The following is a 27,400-nucleotide window of genomic DNA, read 5'->3' on the forward strand; positions in this document are numbered from 1 at the left end:
TTGCCCCTCTACTCTCTAGTCATTGTCAAAATGGCGGACGGAGGCGTCGATATAGATTTGTACGCTGACGATATAGAATCGGATTTTAATAGACAGGTAAGCTTATTATAGCAAACAGTGAAATGATACTTTGGAAAAAGTCTAAACACCATAACGTAATGCGAATGTGCGGCATGTTTCAGGACGAGTTTGGAGGTGAGAATGTGGATCTGTACGACGACGTAATTTCTGCGCCTGCATCGAAGCCAGAGGAAGGAGATGGACCACCGAATGCCCCGCCGTCGCAACATCCTCCGGAGGAGACCAACGGCAACGCTCCTTATCACAACAACTCGCAACATCACGGGCATCATGGCGGCCGCCGGGCACAGCTTTACGTCGGAAATCTCACTTGGGTTTGTACCTGATTTTATTCTATCTTAGATCAGTATTGTAAATATAAGACGATGTAGGAGTGGTAATTAAATGAAATCTTACATAAAATTGTATTTATATAGCGTCACTATTGACGAAAACGGATGTTATTTTGTGCATTTTAGCATTATGCTAGTAATTCTTACAGTATTAATATCCATAACTCTTAAATGGTGGCCCATTCCGTTACTTTAGTAAAGAAATGTATTTATGTTAATGTTTCGTGTTTGTTAAAACAATGATGGCAATTTGGCACTGTGTCAAATTTGTAATGATGCATTGTTTTAAAGCATTTCATTTGGTTACCTCTTTGAATAGTGAATGGTCCTCATGGTGATGTTTTTTCTGATGAGGGAACATTCGCTGCTAATACTTATTATTAAGCTATTGTTTTGATGGATATACAATAAACTTCTTGTTGGGGAAAAATACATTCAGTGACATTATCTTTAACCCTGTGAAGTAGATTAACATCATACTACAATGAAAATGAATATAGTATACATTTATACATAGTTAAATTTGTTAAATGTTGATCAGAGCTAACATAGTGATGATATGCATGATTGTGTCTTTAATTAGGGGCATTGATATAAATTTATATGTCCTTAGTAGAAGCTATTTTCATATGGGTTAAAGTAATGCTATGTTTATAGAAAGCAGAAACAAGTTTTACATTGAAAGAAAGCATTTTTGTTTTTGTGATTAACATAATTTATTAGGGCATGCAAATATTTTGACTTATTATTTGTAAACAACAGTAGCTATATCAAACATTGATTAATTTAGTTATTAAAGCTCAAATCATTATATAGAACATTTCTGTAATTATTTAATTTAGTGTACAATAACATAGGGTAACTTGCCTTAACATTATGCAGCATACGCTATTGGCCGTCCTAGAAACTGAAAACTGGGTGACAAATGTTAAGGCAGGTTCCTGTACAATAATGTTGCATAAAAGAAATATGGCCAGTATAACTTGTTTTTGCTTTAATACTTATGTCCAGGAATAAGGGATGTTTTTCACTGAAGCATGGCTTAGGTATATTGTCCCCTTTACAATTTGCTGATAATATTTTAACATCATGTCACTTGAAGCCGGATGCATATTTTTTTTTTACAACTCTAGATATTACTAGCTGGTCTCTTTCTAACTAAAGAAGTTGGAAAGAGTTGTCTGCTTTGTGTGTTGTAAAATTATATGCAAAAGGCCCTTGGTGTTACTGAACCAGTCGGTAAATTTTCTAGGGCAGCAAAATATTGTTACAGTAACAAATAATGGTGGCTAAATGCACAGTACTATTGGTACAAGACTTGCTTTAGTTTGGTAACACCCTAAGACATTCACTGCTTTATATCTCCATGCAGTGAGAGTGTTAAAACAATTATGTATTTGCACAAAAAACGCAGGGTCGTATGAACACTTACTCTTCTTGAAAGTGAATGTCAACCTTAAAAAAATTACTGATACTGGTTTTGACTGATATAATGCCAATCTGTGTCTGTATGACCCCTTTATGTGAGTAATTTATGACATTGCCCAACATTTAGCAAATAATGTACCATTTGTAGAAAATCACATTATATCATGAAAAAAAAAAATGTAGTAGACAAATTTTCACTTAACAATAGCTCATTACCCCCAAGAGTGTAATATTATCAAATTTGCAACTTTATTTTAGGAGTTATTTTCTAGATTTGGTACTAACACAATGTTCTTGCTTGTATCAAAGATTTCAATGAATCTTTGCTTGTACTTTTGTGTGCAAGGATTATCTTGAACTTGTGCAAATCCTTTTATTTTTTATTATTTTTACTTAAGCCAATAACCAGTATTTATAAAAAAAACATTTCAATGAAAGCATAATTTATGCATAATTTTAAGAGAAATTAAATTCCTTGCAGTAATAATGGAAGCACTTAATTGACTATTGGTATTGTCTGCCTGCTTTTCTAAGATCAAGTTCGCCATAAATTTACTATGATCTTAAAAATGACACGGGCTATACACTTTGTAATAATACCATTGCTTTTAGGTGGCAAATGGTCGGAACTGTGTCATGATGGTATCTCTTATCTGCAACATGCAACATTTTTGCTTAAATTATGTCTAAAACTGGCGTTTGTTCTGGTAGTAAACTATGTTCTAAAATACCATAAAAAATTAACTTCAACGTAATCATTGTTTGTCGGTGGGATTTTTATACATTTATGACATAACTTGCCGGGTGTCATTATTAATTGTTTTCTTTTTTGCTATATCTGTACTAAGAAATACTTGTTAGTGTTTATAATAGACCATATTATACACATTTCTTTGATTTCTTTTGCACTTGTACAATGACTAACTTTAGAAAATTTTAACTATGAGGGAACATTCGTAATATTCGTATCGAAATTGGCTCATAATTTTCAATGATAATATAGATACTTTAGAAGTCATTTTTTTCTCAATATAACTTTGTGGTTATTTACGATGCAAAAATGTTTTGGGGTTTCATTATGATAATTGCTATATGTATCAAAAAAAATGTAAAGCAGATATAAATATGTTGTCATATACCTAGCAGAATTTTATAAGTAGCTACCTACATTTTTAATTAAAGTAATCTATTATCTTTTAAATATTGTAGTTTTGAAGTTTAAAACATTTCAAATGAATTTGCAGTTAAAACTGTTTTGAAACACTTTTAATGCTATATAGAAGAGATATTTACGTCTTTATTGTCTTGATTATTTTTTTTGTGATGGTAAGTAGTTTTGTTTTAAAGCTATGTAGGTGTTTTAAAAAAAAACAATTATCTTTATATAGCCTATATTACGTAGACATAATGTTTGTTATGTAGGTATGTTCATGTCATGATTTGGTTTAATCATACATGTCTTATGTCTTTCATGTCAATTTAATAAGAGATATATATCTTTTTTTTAATGAGGTGATTCACGAAAAATTTACATACTAGGATTTTGTTTTATATCGCACGTACATAAATAGTACGTTTTAAAAATTGTTAGTCTTAACTGACGTCTGTCAGGCACTGGTCCCACCGCGAGCTAGTAAGCTATGAGCTATCGGCTATAAACACGAACAAAAGATAAGCACTCCCGTGTAAATAAAAGAGGCACGGCGATATTTATAGCTCACCGCTGGGCGAGTAACTATAAATATCGCCGTGTCTCTTTTATTTACACGGGAGTGCTTATCTTTTGTTCGTGTTTATAGCCGATAGCTCATAGCTTACTAGCTCGCGGTGGGACCAGTGCCTCAAGCACAAAACTCGGAGGAATCATGCATACAATTTAAGTTTTCAACACACTTATGCTGCCCTCCTAAGCCATAATAAATAAATAGCGCTATCTCAATAACAAATGATTTTGACAATAGAATTATCAGCTATAGAAACCAAATTATAAGTTAACAATGAATTTTCTTTTGAGATAGTACTATTTGGCTTAGTAGGGCAGTCGCAGTATGTTTCTGAAAACTGCATTTTTTCTCTGAAACTAAACTTATATAACACTAGTAAATTTAGCAGACGCAATGACATTAGATAATTAAGTTAGATATATAATAATAAACTAGTTTTTGATTCCAACAATTTGGAATGAACCTCGACATGAAGTTGTAAATATCTCTAAAATTAATACTGGTTTTGACACTATTATATTATAATATAATAAGTTATCAAATCTTTGCCCCTGTTTGATACCATAAATCTTCATGGTGTCAGAGGGATTTTAATTTATTCGATGTATGTATATATTTATTTGGCCCTGTTACATGTTACTTACACACAATCGGTTTAATGAATAATGATCAACCACACACAATGTAAACTGAACCCTTCCAACTAATTCAACATCGGTTATAAATCCTCGGATATGTCAGTGTCAAAAGTGACGTTTTTGTTTGAAGAAACGTCATAATTGCCACTGACATCTAATCTATATCGTATCTAGCACTAATTTGACGTATCCCAAAGCTCGAATCGGGCAATTGTATACACGGCGTAACTTCATTTAGTTTAGATAATTTGTGACAATTTAGGTTATTATTTACACATTTTAGGTTAACTTTACTATAGAATTTGACTAAACTTGATTACAGATTTTATCTGATACTACCTATATATCAACATTGGATGGGTGACAATTTTTATTATGCTCACATACAATGGAGCATTCCACGGGCTGTCCCGTACAAACGCATTGTATTTCCTGTGTTGCGACTTTTTTCTCGGCATTTAAAACAGGCAATTATTTTTCTGTGCATATTTTTGACCATTTGTCATAGAAAAGAAAACTCTTATACCTTTAAATCTTCAGAAACTTCGCGTTTGTACGGGACAACGGTAGACAATTTCGTGGAATGCTCCAATGTTTTTTTTTGAGAGAATGAAATGAAGCTTTCCCAACCTCTTTGGCCAATGGCCGGATTGTGTGGAATGTGACTTCATTTTGGAGACAAGCATCGAAAATCTGTAGGGATGATTTTCCTGTCTTGTATTATTTCCACTGTTATGATTATGATAATCTACTAATTTTCTATCCGTTTACTAGATTCGGTGTATTTTATAAAATACAACATGTCACCAATCCAATGTATGTGTGAATCCTGAAAAGATAGTATATAATCTAGGAAACTGCTAAAATATGAATACATAATCTATTTTAGTATAGAAAAAATTACCTGACATCCTGCTTAATATTTTATAGCAAACAAAATTTTGGGCGCTCTAAAATTTACTAGTATTTTGTATAAATTTTTTAATGAGAAGTCACTAAAAGTATGATGACGAATTGCCTAAAATTTTGTTTATTTTTTATAACTAAAATGTTTTTCCTTATCAGGTTGTCCATCGAGGTAAGACGTTTTACTGCTTGTTTTATGTAGTTGATTGTCTTATTATATTATTTATAAATTATATTTGATTATTTTTATTCTGTTGTGATACTTGATAATATTTGCACTGATCTGTGTCCATGTTTCTTTGTACCTTCGTAAGTTATGTAGGATGGGTGTGGATTATCGAATCTTGTATATTTTGTGACTGACGAAAATTATGTCGCGCTTGTATTTATTTACTAAACGATCCCCTAATGTTTAATCATGCAATTTCTTAAAAGTATTGACATTGTTTGTATTGAACATTGTATTGTTCAACTTATATTGGGTGCTTCGATGAATCAAAGACGCTTTAATAACCGGATATTAAATGAGATGTTAGATATTTCTTGACAATGTTATAAAAAATAAATCCGCGAGTTAAATGTATTGTAAGTTACATAATAAATGGAAAGAGTTCTATCTAATCATTATAATCGCATTATTCATGTTAAAAACCTGTCTTTCGGCATTCTGTGATTTTTGACAGGTTATTATAATAATTCAACTTTCTCTTGTAATAGTAATACCTACCTAGCTACAATAAAAAATCGTTATCTGTACGTACTATTTTTAATGCTGTACAAATGTGTAAATATTGATTGAGAAAATTTGGCGTATTGATACTAATTTGTTGATATTATTATCTTAAAAGAATTGGTTAAAAATGTCTGTAATTATCATTGTTTCAAGGAACTAGTTCCTTTTTATTATCCAATTAAGTGGAGGATATCCTGATTAGTCTAGTTGAGGGTTTAGCAGCTGTGGACTGCTTCATTACATTATATCAGTAGCCTTGGTAACAATCTGTGATATGACAATAAAAGACTGGTTACATACAAAACTGTTTCCTTTTCTCCCAGCGTGTCCTGTTGCGGATAAATTTAGGCGTCAAATTATTAGGAAACATGGCAGATAACACCTACTAATAGTAATATAAAAAATAGCAGCGGCTTTTAAAGTTGAGTGTTATAGGTTGTATGATGTGGGGATTATCTTGCGCTTCTGATACTCGGTATTATTCTGCATTCGTATAAACTTAGTCTAAATGTGCCAACTTTCGCAATACCACAGTATACTCACGAGTACTCGCGAATAGGGATCCGAAAATTAGGTGCATAGGCAAGATTCGTCTTACGTCTATTAATAAACGATCGTGTTTGCGTAATAATAATAATGAGGTACGTACTAACGTGTTTGTCTACTATATATTATTATGCTGAGTCATCACGTACGTATTTCACATTCACTGTTTCTAGGTAACCGTTGGCTGCGTAGCTTAGTTTTGGATACAACTTTTTTCAGTGGGCAACCGACCAAGATATAGCGAACGCGGTCGCTGATGTGGGTGTGGCCGATTTCCAAGATGTCAAGTTCTTCGAAAACAGATCCAATGGCCAGTCCAAGGGGTTCTGTGTCATTTCTCTGGGCTCTGAACAGTCTCTCCGGATGGTCTTGGACCGTCTGCCCAAGAAAGAAATTCATGGACAACATCCGGTTGTCACTCTGCCTACTAAACAGGTAAATTAATGATAATGACTTCTAGCCGCCCATACGTCAAACCTTGCCAAGCAAAATGAAATTTTATTTTGTTAACATAAAGTTCAAATTAGAATGGAATTAGAGACCTTTTTATGGGTCTCTGGGCGGCTAGAGGATAAAACTGATTTGATGAAATTGAACGACGTTGTGAATTTTTGTCTGCCCGAAATGATAAATCATTGCCATCTGTATATCGGAGCGTCTGAGGTACTCAAAATTATGTGAACACGCAGTTGGCCGTTCCAATATATCTGATGAGTTTATGACGATTGTATAATGGGGCGGAGAGACATGACAGTACATTAACTGCGCTGCAACGTTAAGGCAACCACTGATTAACAGTCCGCTGGACGGTATCGGCCTGTCAGTTGTACGGAACTGTCAAAATTTTGTTCTAACTGACAGGCTGATACCGTCCGGCGGACTGTTAATCAGTGGGCCCCTTTGTTTATAACCAACTTTAAAAAGTGGAGGTTATTTCTTCGACCGTATATCGTTGGCTAAGAGTGTAAACCTGCTGCTGTTTTGATAGATATTAAAGTTAGAAATAAATTAATTTCAAAATGGTCCTCATGCTTATTTAGGAGAAGGTACCTACCTAAACAAATAAAACGACGCGCCTCGATTTATCAGCAGAAGGATAATATAAGGATCCATAAAAAGATACAAAACATCCTAGATAAAGTAGAATCAGCCGAAGTTGATAACCTTACTAATTACTGACTTAAGTCACGTCACATGCAATTATTTGTTTACATTTTAAATACATAATCAAAGGTACATATCTAAATGAGAGAAACATATTCAGAGTATTTTTAAAGCGGTGTAGGTATTCCCATTTGTCGCCGCCCCACGTGAACGACGCCATTGGTTGTAATGGTTGTGCCCGGCTCACAAGGAAGGGTACCCAACTGTCCGACTCCGATTTCATTTATTTTGATATATGTTATAGAGTAGTCTAAAATAACGGACACGTATTTTTTTTAGCTGCCCAAACTCAACCTGTTAGGAGAAAATGGCCTTCAAAGTACTGAAAATTGACCAAACCTTCTAATTTCTGAGAAGAGATTTGAAAAAAAACTTGATAATTAATTACTGGTTTCGTTATATGTTGGAGAACATGAATAAAGAATGGGGACGTGTTTTGTCATTTCACCACAAACTAATTTTTTATATACTCTATAACATATATCAAAATAAATCAAATCGGAGTCGGACAGTTGGGTACCCTTCCTTGTGAGACAATTGGGTTAGTTCCCGATTCGCCGGATTCTTGTTACGCCAGATTTACTTTAGTACGTCACAATCCAATGGAACAAGAATCCGGGGAATCGGGAATTAACAGAAAAAATATGGGAATACATCTTTAAAATATAATATATACCTACCAAGCTTAGTGGTAGTTCCGAATTAAATGACATGGCTTGGAACCCATCATACCTACCAATTAATTTAGTGGAACTTATGTACGATTTTGAACGTATAATTTGATATGTACCAGTCGCTATTCGGCGAAGGAAAATATACTATTAAACTGTTGAAACGTGAGAAGAGGTAGCACTTTTGTTCCAAAATCGTTGCATGCATCCAATCTTGAGATTAGGTTGCCGAAGCGAATCATTTGCTCCTTTAGAATGCAAGCGCTAAAATAAATAAACAAGACATTGTTACATGATGTAGGACGCCCTTCAGAAGATGGTTGTTTTTCAGGCGTTGAACCAGTTTGAGAGTCAATCTAAGACGAGGTCCACGCCACCCGGGCCCAACAACCCCGGCATGCGCGGGCCTCCCCACCCAGGCGGTCCGCCCGGACCGCATCCAGGAGGTAATTATCTACTTATTACCCTATCGACATAGAAAGGCGAATATTCAAGCGTTCGCAATGAAAGAAGTTTCATAAAACTTACTTTCCTTTCTACTGAGGCGGAGATGAAACGTGCGGGAGTGAACCAACCGCATCAGTTCATACATACATACATATAATCACGCCTATTTCCCGGAGGGGTAGGCAGAGACCACGGATTTCCACTTGCTACGATCCTGACATACCTGTAGCATCAGTTCAATAAGTTGTAACAATCCAGCAGAGAACTGATGTTATTGGTTGATCGCGCGTCTCCTCTCAGGTTCTCATCTTCGCCTACGTGGAAAGGTAGCCTTAACTCAATGTGGATACTCATGTGGAATTAGCTGAGCAAAAAACTTGCTAAGGAGACCATCACGAAGAAACGCATTGTAAAAACTGATTGTTTTACCCATAAACAATTATCTATTAGAAGCGTTAAAGCGAGTCTTCAAAAAGCTAAGGCTAGTCGAACTACTCAGGCTTTTGTGTCCTAAGCCTAAGGCAAAATTCGCATCAGCCATCTTGGTCAAGGACCAGATCCAAAAGCATGATTTTTCGAAACATATTTGCGCTGGCACTCGCGTCCTTTGGTTTAGAAACTGGCAGTTTTCAAACGTTATTGCAATGAAGAGTTGAGATAATATTTATTAATTTAAGATCAATGCAGAGTTTAAAGCAAGGCTTACCACCTAGATTTCTTCGGCCCCGGCCCCAACGGCCCCGGTCCCAACGGGCCTCGCATGATGATGCCAGGCGGCGGCGGCGGCCACCACCAGATGCGCGGCCCCCCGCCCGGGCCTCCCCACCACATGCAACATCAAGGCCCGCCCCCGCACCATATGCAGCATCAAGGCCCGCCGCCCCACCAGGGGCCGCCGCCACATCGCCCACCAATGCAGGTAAGTGAGAACACCCTCAGGGCCCTAGCCGAGAGGACAATCCGCCGCCGTAGAGATCTTCACACTCTTTCTCTTCTCTTTAATGTTCTTTTTACACCTTCTTCTCCGCTATACCTCTCTCAAAAATTTCAATTTCTGGCTGAAGGCAGTGGCCACCGTCTGCGTTCGAGCGCGAATTTATCACTTGCCATCCCTCCTCACAAATCTCGAGGATACAACAAGTCCTTCGCAGTGCGTCCAGTGAAGCTGTGGAATGAGCTGCCTGTGTCGCTCAGGCAGGCACAATCGGTTGCGTCGTTCAAGGAGAGGTTAAAGAAGCTATGGTTATCTGATTTGACTGATTAATTTGTCTATATTTCTATTGTATAGTTGCTTTATATCGTTCTAATTCTTTCCAATTTTTAGTGTATTTTCCCCTTTCCTTTTTGTGTAATATATGTATGTTTATCCTATAAATTTTGTATGTATTTATATCCTTTATCTTTCTGGTACCTTGTTGTACATTTTGCTGCATTTGTCACCCTCTTTTCACTCTCTCCTCTCATCTACTCAAAGGTTAACTGGAAGAGATCCCTCAAAGGGATAAGTTCGCCTTTGTACTTCTTGCTAATTGTATGTTATTTTTAATATGTCTTTTTGTACAATAAAGAGTTTACTACTACTACTACTACTACAATCGTACAGCCTGGCAAAAAAGACTAGAAATTAAAAAGTGGCAACACTGTCCCTTTCAAATCAATTTATATACTCGTAAGAGAACGGGACGACACTACAGTGTTGCCACTTTTTAATTTCTATTTATATTTTTTGCTAGGCTGTATATCACGTCAGTCGAAAAGTAAAAATGTATTGGAATTTAGGGATGAAGAGTGACGTTCCATGCATTATTTAACTTTCGTTGGGCATTTTCTATTGTCTCATGGCTAGACCATTCACACGTTCAGTGGCTCACTCTTTTATCTCTTTAAGCTCTCTTATCAAACACTGAAAACCACTAGTATTTTGTGCTTATATGCTCTGGTTTCCCAGGATAGCGGTGCCGTCATATAGCGGCCGTCTCCATACAAAATACTACGAGACTACGACATCCATATTTAGCCGTATTATTTTGTACGGAGACGGCCGCTATATGACGAAACCAAGAAAACCAAGCTTTATTCAGCTATTAAGTTATCATTGAGAGATAGGTGGCTTAAGTGTTTTATGAAACTCAAGTGGCTGGGATCAATAAATGTCTACTGTCACAATTCGTCGGTCAGATTTGAAGTCTCACATAAATAACTTTTGGACTGACTTTGTCCATCGCACTTATATAGGCATACCATAGAAAATAAGATGCTTTTTGTTTTTTTTTGGAGCTATTTGGGTTTAGGGTTAGCCTTTATAATAAATGAATGCCTCCAATGAACATTATGTTAAATAATAATTTGAGACCTATCGACCTATCTAACGAGTCAGTTACAATGTTAATAAGTCAGTTAAGCATAGTAAGCAATTTAAATTCACTAGAAACAGACTTGCCATAGACTCTATTAATCATGTTTTAGTCTGTTGTCGAATTTTCTAAAAGAAAAATAATTTGAATCTCCTTCTGACTTAAACTTTGAACATGGGCTTTAATAGAATGTTACAAAACCAGCAGGGTCCGCCGCCACACCACATGCAGCACGACGGACAGGGACCGCCACACAGACCCCCAATGCAGGTGTGTGAGTGTGACTGTACTGTCAGAAAAGAAATATCTGACATACCTATTCCTAACATACGGTAACACCAAGTAAAAATCTGGTGAAACAAGGGTTAAAAAGTTTGAAAAAATTAAATTTCACTTGATTATGGTTTTGGAAAAGCTAGATTAACAGGGAAATGTTTGCAATGTGTTCATTTGATGCTTTAATTAAGTAACCATATAAACAAGTGTCAGATGAGAGAAAATTATGCAAGATGCATTTCAGTCGCGGAAGATAATTTAACAAGAATGACGGCAGTCCCTGTCCTCAGAATATGCATGCTCTTGTGATTATCTGCAAAACAAATGCATGCATAAAATTATACTCGTACGGTTTTAAAATGTCGCACACTTTGTTGTTGAAATTTATAGTTTGTAGCTTTCTAATAGACCCCGACGGCTAATCCTTTGTCTATTGACGATCAGAATGTAAATTCATATAGATTAGCGTAAGAATCCACGGAACGGAGTCCATTCGACCTGACTCCTTCTTTCCGGGGTGCATCTGTACCTATTACCGACAGCCTGGAACTCCTCGGCATGGAGCTGAGTTCAGTCCTCGGCTTCGGCAGCTTCATTGAGTATAAAGCACAAACTGCGGCCAGAAAGCTGGGCGTCCTAAATAAGGTGAAGCGATACTTCACACCTGGACAGCTTCTAACACTTTACAAAGCTCAAGTCCGGTCGTGTATGGAGTATTGCAGCCACCTGTGGGATGGCTCAGCTAAATACCAACTCGCCGCTTTGGACTCAGTGGAGCGCAGAGCCAGGAGGATGATTGGCGACAAGAAGCTAACGGCTAAGCTTCAGACTTTGGCCCATCGGCGGAAAGTCGCCAGCCTGTCGGTATTCTACAGGTTGCACTTCGGGGAGTGTGCCCAAGAGCTACACGAGCTCATTCCACCGTCCCCATTCTACCATCGGACTTTTAGACGCACGGCCGGTTTCCATCCTTACTTGGTAGATATTCCGCCAATTCGCACTAAGCGCTTTGCTTCTACTTTCCTTATGCGCACTGCCAAGGAATGGAATTCCTTGCCGGCGTCTATATTTCCGTGCTCTTATAACCCGGCAACCTTCAAATCAAGAGTGAACAGGCACCTTCTGGGCGAGCTCGCTCCATCGTAGGCCACGTCTACGCCTCGGCTAGTCTGTGGCCATGAGTAAACCCATGCATAATAAAAAAAAAAAAGAATAATTTATACTGTAATTTATCATTATAAAATAAATAAACTAAACTAAACTATTGTTAAGTAAAACCGCTCGTGCCACAACCACCTGCATAAAAAATCGTTCGTTCACTTTACCCAGGTAATTGAATTAAAACTCCTATGGAAATTGCAATAAGATACAAAATTAACAAATGGATAAATATTTTGTTAGGATGTGTGTAGTCCGTTCAACTCGCCGGCACTCAGTACTACGGTTACTGAGTGCCGGCGAGTCGAATGCTACACAACCAGTCTAAAATGTGTCATCGAGATGCGTAACAAAGGCGCGTTATCGGAGAACGCACCTACACTGGTTTTTTGAGCGGTGGACTAGCCCGCGCTCGGGTGCCAAATATAATATTAAGACCCTTTTTTGCAGGTAAGTAGCACTTGCGGTTTTACTTAACAATAGACAAAGGATTAGCCGTCGGGGTCTATTAGAAAGCTACAAACTATAACTCTATCCTTCAAGCGGTAAAAATGTTATCATCTGGTTAGAATCTTTCGTTGTTATTGCATTTTATTTTGCACAAGTAATTAGCGGTTTGGTTTAACAAAAGATAACAATTCCATTCATCGTCAGGTAGTCTCTCAAGTGGATATCGACATTTTAAAACCATCCGACTATATCCCTGTATTCTGACAGTTCTATAAGCATACCACTTACATGCCGTAAAGCTGCTATATCCTGCACTCAGACTCATATGTTTCGAAATTTGTTGGTTCTTCTGCTGTCGCCAAAAAAATACATAATTTGGACATATATTTTTTGTCGGTTCATCTCATATAATTATGTCGTTTGCACAGTTCCAAGGGCCGCCGCAGATGCAGCGGCCGGGGCCGGGCGGGCCGCGGGGCCCGGGGCCGGAGTGGGGCCCGCGCGCGCACCACCTGCCGCCGCAGGGGCCCCCGCAGCAGTACGGGCCCCCGCAGCACCAGATGCCGCATCAGATGCCGCCCCCGCACCAGGTATGAACAGTTCCAAGGGCCGCCGCAGATGCAGCGGCCGGGGCCGGGCGGGCCGCGGGGCCCGGGGCCGGAGTGGGGCCCGCGCGCGCACCACCTGCCGCCGCAGGGGCCCCCGCAGCAGTACGGGCCCCCGCAGCACCAGATGCCGCATCAGATGCCGCCCCCGCACCAGGTATGAACAGTTCCAAGGGCCGCCGCAGATGCAGCGGCCGGGGCCGGGCGGGCCGCGGGGCCCGGGGCCGGAGTGGGGCCCTCGTGACGTCACGATGTAATATTGCATGTCGCTAAATATTGCTTTTTAGAAGCCGTTTCGATGTATAGAAAACAAGGAAATTGCAATTTTGAGATTCTGATTTTCTGTTTATGTATATTGTAAATATTGTAGCTATACAATATTATTCCTAATAAAATGCAGGAAGCAGAAAGCAGGAAGGAATCGAATGGTACCATTATTTTTTTCCTTTTCGGATGTTTAAAAGAAACTTAATTTTTTAAAGTTTGAGGACATATTTCTTTATTATTCCCGTATGAAATTTACAATTTATTATGATAAATTATTCATGTTTCGTGTATTAAAATAGATTTAGTTATAAAATTCAACATGTGTCAACAACCCTATTGTATAAATTGATGATGTAATAACAATAAGTATTGTTGTAGCCGGGGCCGGGCGGCATGCCGCCGCACCACCAGATGGGGCACGGCCCGGGCGGCCCCGGCCCTAGGCCGCCGCTGCCGCAGCACCCAGGTATGAACGGTTACCCAGGTACGCACACACTCCCTATACTTGGCATGATCCCACCGGTTGTGGCTAACACGCACTCAAGGTTCACGGATATACACAATTATATATACACACACATAAGTCGACACTTATTTGTCTAGAAAAGGTCTTTTTTCACCAGCTTACAGGAATAATTGACGTCGTTTGTCGAGCTGAAAACTAAGATAAAAAAATAAAGTTCGCGTTAACGTGGCGTTTGTACAGTGTTTGATCTTGGTAGAGCCATTATAAACGTCATATTTTCATAATTAGACGTCACATGTAGGTACACAATGTACACATTTCCACAGTCTGGCACTGTAGTAATCTTCTATGTCTGTGTAGAAGTTTATACCTAATAAATTATATTAAAACAGGTTTATTTGAGTAAATTTAATAGCGTTCAATGCCATTGGCAATACTTGTCAAAATTGTTCACTAAAGTTATAATACTTAACTGCCGTACAAGGTCGGGTTTCTATTTCAATGACTAATATTGATTGTATTGTCCATGTTGTAAAACTTCATCTAAAATGATGATTTTGTTAGACTATAAGTTCACATATTAACATCCGGGAGCAATCAATCAGAGTACAGTCACCTGCAATAATATGTCACTCTTCGAAGGCCGCAAAAATATGTGACACGCTCTTATGGCTCTACAAATAAAATCGTGTCACACATTTTTGCGGCCTTCGTTGTGTAACATACTATTGCTGGTGACTGTACTTGTATTATATGTATTCACTAACAACCCACAGTAGTTATCAACTTATCAACTAAACGCACGTATTACTAATAATTACCCACATGAGATACACTTTGAAGTATGTATGTAGTTCACTTTGGAATGCACTTACTAAATAGTATTTAATTCGGTAGTAATAATACTAATAAGTGAGAAAAGTAATAAGAGTCAAAGGAAATAAACGACATGTGTGAGTGGACATGTCTATTGTCTAATCCTTTAGCACATCATTACATTAATTTTTAGGGTTCCGTACCCAAAGGGTAAAACGGGACCCTATTACTAAGACTTCGCTGTCCGTCCGTCCGTCCGTCCGTCCGTCCGTCTGTCACCAGGCTGTACTCACGAACCGTGATAGCTAGACAGTTGAAATTTTCACAGATGATGTATTTCTGTTGCCGCTATAACAACAAATACTAAAAACAGAATAAAATAAAGATATAACCCTTCGGGTGGCAGCACCTCCGGTTGAACGGCAGGAGAAATGGCGCGGCCATTTTTTAAATATGCCTCTGCGTGGCAGAGGCCGCGAGAAGGTTCGGTCATAACAAGCCCGTAATTGGCAGAGACCGTCTCGCGGCATCTGTGCGACGCTGCATTTCGCGCCTAAAATAAAACCGTTAAAACTATGCCTTGCTTGCTCACTCTTGCAAGATGCATTCGTCAATAAACAAGGATAGTATTCCCTAACGGTCGATTTCCCGCGTAAAACAAAGTGACGCGCCAAATTCGCGATAATCACCCGTTGAGGCCCCGCCACTTGACGTATATTTTTCCAAAATGGCTGCGCCACTCAACGGGCTTGTTATGTCTGTCCTCCTCGCGGCCACCGCCACTTACCGTAGAGACCTCGAGGAGGACAATGCCACTCGAAGGGTTAAATGGGGCTCCCATACAACAAACGTGATTTTTGACCAAAGTTAAGCAACGTCGGGAGGGGTCAGTACTTGGATGGGTGACCGTTTTTTTTGCATTATGGTACGGAACCCTTCGTGCGCGAGTCCGACTCGCACTTGCCCGGTTTTTTATAAGGAACTTTCTATATCCTCCTGAGACTAAATGTACATATTCTTGCAACCTGAACCTTTCATGAACCAAATAAAGCAGCATTTCTTATGTTTCATTGCTTTTTAAAACAAACGAAATTCGTTCTAATTTACTTATCGAATAAGGTTCAAATTAAATAATAGAAAACTTTATATGGTGGGTCTTACGAGGATAAGGTTACCATTTAGCCAAGGCAGTTGGTAAGACGTTGATCGGTGGAAAGATTTGTATTATTATATCATCATTCGCTTGCCCTTTTCCCATCTACTTGGGGTCGGTGCAGCATGTCCTTTTCTTCCACACCGCTGTCGTTCGTCATCTCATCGTTTACCTGCTTTTCTTTCGTCTTGTACCTATTACAAAAATAATTACATACAAACTAGATTTTAGGGGCTACCCCACACCAATTACCTTCGATCTGAATCCCTTAGTTTTTTAATGTTTTTTGTAGCTTATTATATTACAGCAACGGCTTTAAGCAATATAGTATCCCATATTCACTTCAAAGTTCATCGTTTTCGAGATATTTGGCATCAAAGTTGAACAATTTTAGGCTAAAAAATTGGTTTTCTGACCATAACTTTTGTGTTAATTAAGTTTTTAAAATTAAAACCCTGGACACGTTTTTCGAGAAGTCAAAAACGAACCCAAATATGTAGATTTCGTACATGTAAGATCCTTCACTGCAAACTTGATACGAAAAAAGTGTTTTTTTAGACAATGCTTAAAAAATTCATAAAAAAATAACAAAATAAGTATTAATTTTTTCCAAAATCCGGTGGACAAAACCGGAGATAAAAGATTGAGAAACCGATAACCGTTTGTCTTATAATTCTATTTATGTAGTGCAAAAAAGGAGATACGATTCAAAACTTGTCAAAAATCGAAGAAAACCTCGGGCAGCCCCTTAATCGAAAACGAAGTAAGCTTCTACTAGAAAAACGTCGCGCAACTTTTTTACCAACTGCCTAAGTTACGTGGTAGATCGATAGTAGAAATACAGCCGCCATCAGATATATCGGAGCGGCCAAGGTGCTCAAAAATATCTGAACGCGCACTCTAACGCCTCGACAATAGAGGCGTGTTCAGATATTTGTGACCACCTTGGCCGCTCCGATATATCTGATGGCGACTGTACAAGGTGATAGATAGTATTTCGGTTTGAAGTGGTAGGATATCGTAATGTAGCATTAACCTCCACGGTGTAGTATATCGTGTTCTCCGTTGCCTCAGGTGTAGGCCCGGGTGCGCCGGCGCCGCACGTGAACCCCGCCTTCTTCAACCAGCAGCCGCAGCCCGCGCCCGGCCCGCAGCCGCCGCCGCAGCAGCAACCCCCAGGTACATTATCACGTCACAGAATGAATAATACTACTAGGTACAGAAGATTCACTCACTAAAAAAAATGACTGTTACGGTTAGGATAGATATGACCGCTAAGTAGTTGGCGACAGCGCCACGCGCGGCTTATGGCTAGCCACCAAAATTGGTGTGGAACAGATGTATTTGTAGCTACCTGTTACAAAGCAACGAAATCGCGGAGCCTGGTACCGTGTCCTTTTGTGATTCATTGAGGATATATAGGTTGCTGTTTAAACCCTTAGCCATATTTTGCGAGGTGAATGTCGATACATTTTTATTTAAAATATGTTTTACTGCATAAAGCATATTTTATTCGTGAAATCTATGAATAATCGATAGATTATTCATAGATTTCATCTTTCATCATTCATTATTTTTTAATTTTTCCATCTTTTTTCTTTTTTGTGTTTTGTTTTTGCACGCACAAATAGCTCTGTTTTACTGTGTAGAAACTACTTAATAAACATGATGTTCAAATATTCTCATTAAGGAAACTGTAAGTCTAGTTTTAAGAAAAGTTCCAGTGTTATATATAACTATGAAAGACTGTTTGTTTCTTAAATAAATAAATAAGATTATATCTTTTCATCAAAATTACCAAATCAAAATAATTGATTGGTTTGCTTGTGTTTTTTTTATGTGATTAGTCAGCAAACGAGCAGACGACCCGCTTGTGGTTCTTATTCCTATATCGATGTTTAACAATGCACTGAAGCGTGACGTCAACAACGAAAACTGACAGATAATTTTCGCGTGTAAGAGAAAGTCATTACTAAATGCAATTATTTGTTTAGAGTTTCATTGCCGGAAGAATGTATCTTCTAGAGTCTAGACTCAATAGAAGTGTGGCTATAAAAAAGATTTCATACATTTCTTAGTAATTGTAATACGTTAGTTTGAATTGTTAGTTGTATTTTATAAAATTGTTGATGTACTTCTCTTCTTCCTCGCGTTATCCCGGCATTTCGCCACGGCTCATGAGAGCCTGGGGTCCGCTTGACAACTAATCCCATGATTTGACGCAGGCACTAGTTTTTACGAAAGCGACTGCCATCTGACCTTCCAACCCAGAGGGTAAACTAGGCCTTATTGGGATTAGTCCGGTTTCCTCACGATGTTTTCCTTCACCGAAAAGCGACTGGTAAATATCAAATGATATTTCGTACATAAGTTCCGAAAAACTCATTGGTACGAGGCGGGGTTTGAACCCGCGACCTCCAGATTGCAAGTCGCACGCTCTCACCGCTAGGCCACCAGCGCTTCAAAATTGTTGATTTTTGCTTGTATGTAAATTCAATGTTGACGTGTAGAAGTGCCCTTGTTGCCTATTTGCTGAATAAATGTTGATGTTTGATGTTCATAAAGTGTCGAAAGTTATTATATCAGGGATACCATTGAATGTTGTTGTGTGCGCAGGCCCCGGCGCGCCGTACGGGCACGGGCCGCACGCGGCGCCGGCGCAGGGCCCGCCGCCCGGCGCGCGCCCGCAGCCCTACGGCCGACCACCGCAGGTATGCTACCTCAGTTATAATCTACTCTGGCGAGATAAATTTATTATTAGAAAGGGCGTAATATTCAAAAATTTGATGGGTTTTCGATGTTTCGCGCTTACACCTAGTTTTTAAATTCGCCGCCTTTTTCCACTGACGGAAATGGCTTGCCAAACTAAAACAGTTTCGGGAAATTGGTCATAGTGAAAAATTGGACCGCCAAAGACGTCAACTAACGCGTGCGGCTACAACCCAATATCAACTTTCGTGTATTCCGACAAGAACCACGATAACGCGCCGCACTCGATAGCCATGGCATTTAAAGGGTTCGTTGTAATCATTCATCGCAGGGTTAGGGTTAAATCTCAATAGCCACGAAACTTATTGAGCTGAAATAAATAAATCAATTAATCAAAGCATTTATTTTCAGGTAACTAAAGCCCATTATGTACATACCTTAAAAACTAACATAATTATATAAAATAATGAAAATCTTGAATAACAAAAAAAAAAAATTTGGTGACGCAATTTTTCGGTTGCGGCTGATGAATAAGAGCTGATTTAGACGATGCGCGAACTCGCATGCGAGTTTCATTACATTGCTGGTTTTTATCGGTCGGTCGAATTGGACGTAACCGTCAGTCCGTAATGTAGCTAAAATCGCATGCGAGTTCGCGCGCCGTCCAAATGAGGTCTAAAGGTTGATGTGTGTGAGCAGAGCTACCCGCCGAGCGCGGAGCCGGCGCGCGCGCCGCACCACGCGGCGCCGCTGGCCGCGCACGCGCCGCTGCACGCGCCGCTGCCCGCCATCAGCGAGGCGGAGTTCGAGGAGGTCATGTCCCGCAACCGCACCGTCTCCTCCAGCGCCATCGCGCGCGCCGTCTCCGACGCCGCCGCCGGCGAGTACGCCTCCGCCATCGAGACGCTCGTCACCGCCATATCGCTCATCAAGCAGAGCAAGGTCGGTTCACTACGATACCGGGACGGTAGATTAGGTCTTGCTACAGAAGCGTATCGTGTAATGCGGAACTATTTACTTTTTTTTCGAGAAACGGTCTGATCTTTGTCAAGTCCATAAGGCTAATTAAAAGTAAAAAAGCATTAATTTTGATAATTAAAAAATTGGATCCGAGGGATAAAAGGGTTTTCTTAAAACCTGGCCTAACTCTACAGCTAAAAGTCCTTATTTGCCCAGTGGTTGTAGACTCAAAATATATCTACGTATCCCATATAGGTAGGGTAATTCGCCAGTAATACTACCACCCTACCACCCTAAACTGAAAATGAATTCTAAAATACGGTTGAAGGTGGCCCACGACGACCGCTGCAAGATCCTGATCTCGTCGCTGCAAGACACGCTGCACGGCGTGGAAACCAAGTCGTACAGCAGCACGGAGCGGCGCCGCTCGCGGTCGCGCGAGCGCGAGGCGCGCGCGCACCACCGCGCGCCGCGCCGCCGCGAGCGCTCCGCCTCGCGCTACCGGGACCGCTCCAGGGACCGCGAGGATCGCGACAGGTACGTGCCACATGACACATCTCGTCGCTGCAAGACACGCTGCACGGCGTGGAGACCAAGTCGTACAGCAGCACGGAGCGGCGCCGCTCGCGGTCGCGCGAGCGCGAGGCGCGCGCGCACCACCGCGCGCCGCGCCGCCGCGAGCGCTCCGCCTCGCGCTACCGGGACCGCTCCAGGGACCGCGAGGATCGCGACAGGTACGTGCCACATGACACATCTCGTCGCTGCAAGACACGCTGCACGGCGTGGAGACCAAGTCGTACAGCAGCACGGAGCGGCGCCGCTCGCGGTCGCGCGAGCGCGAGGCGCGCGCGCACCACCGCGCGCCGCGCCGCCGCGAGCGCTCCGCCTCGCGCTACCGGGACCGCTCCAGGGACCGCGAGGATCGCGACAGGTACGTGCCACATGACACATCTCGTCGCTGCAAGACACGCTGCACGGCGTGGAGACCAAGTCGTACAGCAGCACGGAGCGGCGCCGCTCGCGGTCGCGCGAGCGCGAGGCGCGCGCGCACCACCGCGCGCCGCGCCGCCGCGAGCGCTCCGCCTCGCGCTACCGGGACCGCTCCAGGGACCGCGAGGATCGCGACAGGTACGTGCCACATGACACATCTCGTCGCTGCAAGACACGCTGCACGGCGTGGAGACCAAGTCGTACAGCAGCACGGAGCGGCGCCGCTCGCGGTCGCGCGAGCGCGAGGCGCGCGCGCACCACCGCGCGCCGCGCCGCCGCGAGCGCTCCGCCTCGCGCTACCGGGACCGCTCCAGGGACCGCGAGGATCGCGACAGGTACGTGCCACATGACACATCTCGTCGCTGCAAGACACGCTGCACGGCGTGGAGACCAAGTCGTACAGCAGCACGGAGCGGCGCCGCTCGCGGTCGCGCGAGCGCGAGGCGCGCGCGCACCACCGCGCGCCGCGCCGCCGCGAGCGCTCCGCCTCGCGCTACCGGGACCGCTCCAGGGACCGCGAGGACCGCGACAGGTACGTGCCACATCTCATCCCACGTGCCACGCTCAACGGCCCTCTGACATGGACCTATTTCGGATCAAAAGCGATGACAGATAGATATATCGTCGTGTAAACTACACTCGCATGACATATCAGTAGGTGATCTACAATCATTATCGCCTTTCTCGCGCCAAAATTAGGATCATGTAACAGGAGTGCAAATGCTGCGTTTGTTGTCCTAGTATGCCTTAGGGTGGTATCCAGTTTCTTTGTCCAATATCATTTTGCCTCACTCTCTCACATAGACTATGAATCCTCTAGACCGAGTTTGGAGCAATTATTTCATGCCACCGATGATGCCATAAATGCGGGGGTGCGCGGGACGAGGTGAGCGAAGTCCCGTGCCGTAATTGGTCCGTTCAAAGACACGGACATCACACAAAGACACTTTCGACTCGAACATGGAGTAAAATTACCGTATGCCTGGCAGAGGGGGTAGCGCGACTATGCTCAGTCTGGAGGATGTTTTGTCTGTGCTCTCTCATTAAGCAAAATGGAAGACGCAATACACATTGGACAAAGATATTGGACATATGGAATACCACCCTTGTAGTTATAATCTTAATCCCGAGATTTAAACTATGACATATCCTAAATACTAAAATAACAGTTCGATTGCCCTGTTCTGATGCATCTGTTTTTTCATCGCACAGTAAATTTTAGTATTTGGGATAGAATAAATTAATGTGAAATTCAGACAAATAGAAAAGCCGTTATGCTTACGACCATTGCATCCATCATGACATCGGATCTCCGAGCACGCAACATCTTTTTTTAGCGACCCATTAGTAAGAATACACAGTAGAGTAGTGATTTTTGTAATGATACATAATCACTTGATTACAGGTATAGGGAAAGGTCGAGGGAGCGCGATCGCGACCGTGATGCGTAAGTGTTTCACCCTCCGCCCTACCTTACCTGAGATATCAGTGGGCAGTGCCTCTCTCGTCGCATAATAATTGATTGTTCTAATGTATAGTTCGTTTTTACAAGCTTTTATTTAGTTTAACCTGACCGTTGTCTGTAATCAAATCTTGCAAGTTAAATTTGATCCACTTCCCGGTTTCCGATTGAGCTGAAATTTTGCATACATACGGAAATCGGGTGACAATGCAATATTATGGTGTCATTGAGCTGATCTGATCATGGAGACCAGAGGTGGCCATAGGAACTCTGTGATAAAACAACGAAACCTAGTGGTTTTTAGAATCGTCTCGATGAGTATTAATTGCCTGTGGAAAGAAAAGTACAGTCAGCGATAAAAGCTTGTACCAAAAATTAAAATGTTTGCCAAAAACTTGTTTTAGCATTAGAAAACAATCTTGTGGTGTCTTTTAATTGAAAAACACTGTAAAACCAAGTAACAGCAAATATGTAACAATTATGAATGTAATAAGATCATTTACATTCTTATGCTTTTATATGTAATTGTTATTGATTTAAAAAAAGCGTTTTTCAATTAAAAGACATGTAAGATTGCTTACTTACTAATGCTAAAAAAACGAACTGTAATGTTACGCATAAAACTCTTTTTATATAATTTTTCTCCAGCTGAAACCGAAAGTATTTTTCGAAAATATTTTGCATAGGTTGTGTAAAATACCTAGGGTAGGCTTGGTTTATTTACAATTTTTTAGAAATGTAATTTATTTATTTATTCCTATGGCATTCATTATGAGTCGTTCCACAGTTTTATTTACAAATTAATGTCTAGGTTCTTCACCCATTGGGCTGCGTTATCAGTAAACGCTATTAAGTCCAGAGGGTCACCAGGGTACATTCGTTTTGGGCACTCGTGAATTATATGGTGGATAAATTGTATAGGCGCACCGCAATCACATTCCGGTGAGTTTTTCCACCCACACCGAAACATAAAATCGCCAGATCGACCGTGCCCTGTGCGAAGTCTATTAAGCTGGCACCATTCCCGTCTTGGGGCCGAGAAGCCTTTGGGTCTTTCAGTGGGATTGTAATCGCTGTAGGCTGTAGGCAGGTTGGAATTCCATTCCTCCATCCATTTATCTCCGATGTTGAAGTTATCCTTCATTAGTCCGTGTGCCGTTGAGTACGACGGGTGGCGGGATTTTAGGCGTTGTCTGGGAGGGTACATGAATTCAGGATAGGCTGGCAGTTCTGGATTTTTAGAGATTTTGGTGGCTTCGCTGAGCAGGGCTTGCTGTCTTCTGAGGTGCGGTGGGGGTATGTGGCTCAGTGTTGGTAGCCACTGGATTGGGGTCGACTGTATGGTTCCAGATATGCAGCGCATGGCTTTTCGCAATTGAACATCTACCTTCTCCACGTGGGCACTATTAAGCCATACGGGTGCACAGTATTCCCCAGCAGAGAAAACCAAGCTGAGGCCCGTAGTCCGGAGTACATCTGCGGTAGCTCCCCATGTTGTTCCGGTCAACCTATGCAGGATATTGTTGCGGGTTCCGAGCTTTTTGCTTAGCTTGCTTTAAGCAAGCTAGAAATGTAATAGTTTCAGCACACTAGCAATTATGCGAAATGAGTTTTATGCGTAACATTGCATTAGGACAATCAATTATTATGCGACCCATCAGTGGGTTTTAGTTTGTCTTGTGCATTTACATGCTTTCATTTGCTGGGTTCTGTTTGCTTATATATATCATGCGTACATCTATAAATTTAGGTATCAAACGTGCCTCTGTCTGTCACTATTGTAGTAACGACAAACGAGTGTCAGTTTTGTATATAAGTTAATAGCGGCAATTTATTTCGTGATTTGGGTTTGTGTACTGTAGCGTCACTTTCATTTCTTTCTGGCAACCACCACCAAACCACGAAGTGGATCAGAAGCATAAAACGTCGAATCGTGACGGTATAAACAGCAAAACTCTCAAGTGTACGTCGGTGGACCTTATTACAAAAGGCATAAGGTCTACCGATGTACAGTTAACAGTCTGGGCGATGGTACCCCTCAAACCACGAATATGCGCTGTGAGCTGTGATGTTTCGAAATACGGAAGAATTATTTGCGAAGCTAAATGCAACTAGGCGAAGCTTTGTCACTCACAGTTAACCCCATTACCAGGCAGGGATATATATTTCCCACATACGGCACTTCAAGCATGTGTTCTATTTTCGATAATTGTGACTGACATTCGATTGCCATTTTTGAACTGTCAGTCTGGTAAAGGGTTACTATAAACAAGTTGCAAAGACAAGGCGCTTGAAAACAGGCCACACCACAACCGTGATATATTTTTAAATGTTTATTATTGTTAGTAGTTGTACGTGATGTGTACTTGTTTGTTGTTGTAGGTACTACAGGGATTATCGCGAGCGCGAGCGTGACCGCTCCCGCTCTCGCGACCGCGAACGCGCCGACCATTATAACCGTGGACACAGCCGGGAAGAAAGGTATGTGAAATGTTTTATATTGCTATAAAATGTACTAGTTAGTATAAGATAAGATTATGATACTATTTTATTGTCATTGTTGATTCGCAAAGGCCGGTAAATTTAAAGTATGTATGGCTTCATGGCATAAAAATGGTGAAACAATTTTTTTAAATATTAAAACTTTCTAGATTTTGTTATTTCGAAGCTAGGCATCATGTTTAATGATAACTTGATAAGGAATCACACTCAAGACGACCAATGAGTTTTAACCCCTCGAGTACACGTAATTTCATACAAAATTTTCTCTTCTTCTTTGGCCAACCTTCTCAGTTCATCTGGGGTCGGGTCTGCTTGACTTGCGTGATTTTAAAACAAAATCATAGTCAAAAACCCCTAACGTAGATTTTTATGTTATCAGCAATTAAACGATCATTTGGTTCTTTTACCATCCCACTTTAAATGAACGAAACGTTTTCAGTACTAAAAAGAGCTCGTCCCTCAGGCCGCGCAAGTCGCCCGTGGAGGCGGCGGCGGAGGGCGGCGCGGGCGACGCGCCCGGCGGCAAGCGCAGCGCCGCCGCGCCCTACTACGACGAGCGCTACCGCGAGCGCCGCGACCGCGACCCGCCGCCCGCCGACCGCGACCGCGAGCGCGACCACCGCCGCGACGCGAGACACTAGCCACACATACCGACACCGACACCGAGGACACTAATCACGCCAGATTTATCGCATCATTAAGGGCCCATTTAGACGATGCGAGAACTCGCGTGCGAGTTTCATTACATTGCGTTATTTGATCGATCGACTGAATTGTTGTAACCTCGATAGTCCGCAATGTAACTGAAATCGCGTGCGAGTTCGCGCGCCGTCTAAATGAGCCCTAAGACAAGACAAGCGCGCTTACAAGTATCGAGCTGTAGTGCATTATAATTTAATTACATTTCATTTATAATTGGCTGTAGATTTTTTTACCGGCCCTTCTACAAAAAAATCCACGAAAGTGATTAGGATTATGACTCATTTGCACATGATAATTACTTTGTGGACATGAAATTAATAGGCTTAGTTGTACATGCGTGTCGCTCGTCCTGTCTGAACTTGGCTCTAATAAATGTTTTTAATCAATTACTAGTGAAGTGGCGCTTGGTCTTGTCTTTATTGTGTTATAATCGTGACTATTAGGCTATCTATTGACTTTGCCTCTATCGTTGACGTAAAAAAAATTAAATATTACGTAGATGAGATCGTGTCTGTCGCAATTTAAAAACCGCGTACACGCGAGTACGGATCAATACAATGCACTTGTCAAGTCTAAAGTTTGATACATGTTAAATATCGTTTTTAACCAACGTTTTTAAGGCCAACCTGTATATTTACTGATTGTTTAACTAGAATTTTCCATGTCACACTGTGTTGTATTTCTAGTGAACTCGGTTGTTTGACTACATTGAAAATAAATGTAATAACTATGAATAAGATTACTGAGTTTTACTGTGACATGTTGAAAATTGAATAACAACAGCGATTCAAGTTGCAAATCGCAAAGAAAGATAGTTATTGTCCTTCGTGATCGTAACTAATTGTATATTGACTAAATAAATTATGTAGCCACAAAATGTGTCGTGTAAAAACGCTGTTTTACCATCTTTATCACTAGAATGACCACTGTAACAACCCCTGTATTAAATTTACTTTTGTATTGGAACGACATTCCATATTGGACTCCTGGGGTTTAGGATTATAGTAACTACGTGAGAATTCACTGTTGAAGAGCTGAATCTATTTTCTTATTGCACATATCGACGCTTATCATTAACAGTGGCACAACTCAAAATGAAATGCTATTGCATTTAATATTCTATCTTTTACTGGTAAGATTTAAAATCGAATGGCATTTCATTTTGTTTTGTGTCACTATTCATGATAAGCAACGATATGTGAATTTATTGTAATTTTGCAATAGGGAAATCGATTGATACCTCACTAGGTTTTAGTCATAGATTTTAAGATTTCCTTGTATGGATGGCTCCATACATAATAGTTATATGACACTGATGATCTTAGGATTTACTTTGCATAAATGAAAATAAATAAAATTGATGTATTAATATTCATAACTGTGTTTAATTTACCCAATATCTATAGATACCTCATTATGGAATTTTTGCTTAATCTAAAGCTTTCCCTGAAGAATATTTATTATTGTGGTTATTCGGAATTATAACAACTAACGCCATTCATAGTATTGACATCATCAAGACATCGTACACAGTTCAGGCAGTACAGCGCTAGAGTTAGACAAAAAAAGGCTGCAACGATTTTGATAGCACACGCATTGCAAGTGTTATTTTAACGTCAAACTTCTATGAGATTATACTAGGTACTTTAAACCCTCTTACAAATGTTCCGAAAGTTAAAAATCTCTAAAGCCTGCTACTTGGTACGTTTCTCGTGCGAAACCTTACTTGTGTAAGTCGATGCGGGCAAAATAAATAAATAAAAAATGTATACCTACCTACATATTTATTTTTGTGTCAATTTTGCAGTAATTCAATAAATTTGCACTTAATATTATATAAATATGTACTCGTCAAGATAA

General features: G+C 40.7%; 1 protein-coding gene across 1 annotated transcript; it reads left to right on the plus strand.

The window, feature by feature from the left end:
• On the plus strand, window positions 1-26,706 carry LOC134670795 (cleavage and polyadenylation specificity factor subunit 6). The gene is given in 15 exon segments (XM_063528618.1): window positions 1-96; window positions 183-395; window positions 6,608-6,823; window positions 8,555-8,669; window positions 9,384-9,589; window positions 11,229-11,294; window positions 13,337-13,507; window positions 14,159-14,246; window positions 17,290-17,394; window positions 18,832-18,926; window positions 19,624-19,866; window positions 20,213-20,421; window positions 22,280-22,321; window positions 24,719-24,817; window positions 25,302-26,706. Coding segments are annotated over 15 exon segments (2,112 nt in total). The 5' UTR covers window positions 1-30; the 3' UTR covers window positions 25,480-26,706.
• The last annotated feature ends 694 nt before the right edge of the window (window positions 26,707-27,400 follow it).

The sequence above is a fragment of the Cydia fagiglandana genome, chromosome 14, assembly GCF_963556715.1.
Source record: "Cydia fagiglandana chromosome 14, ilCydFagi1.1, whole genome shotgun sequence".
NCBI lineage: Eukaryota > Metazoa > Arthropoda > Insecta > Lepidoptera > Tortricidae > Cydia > Cydia fagiglandana.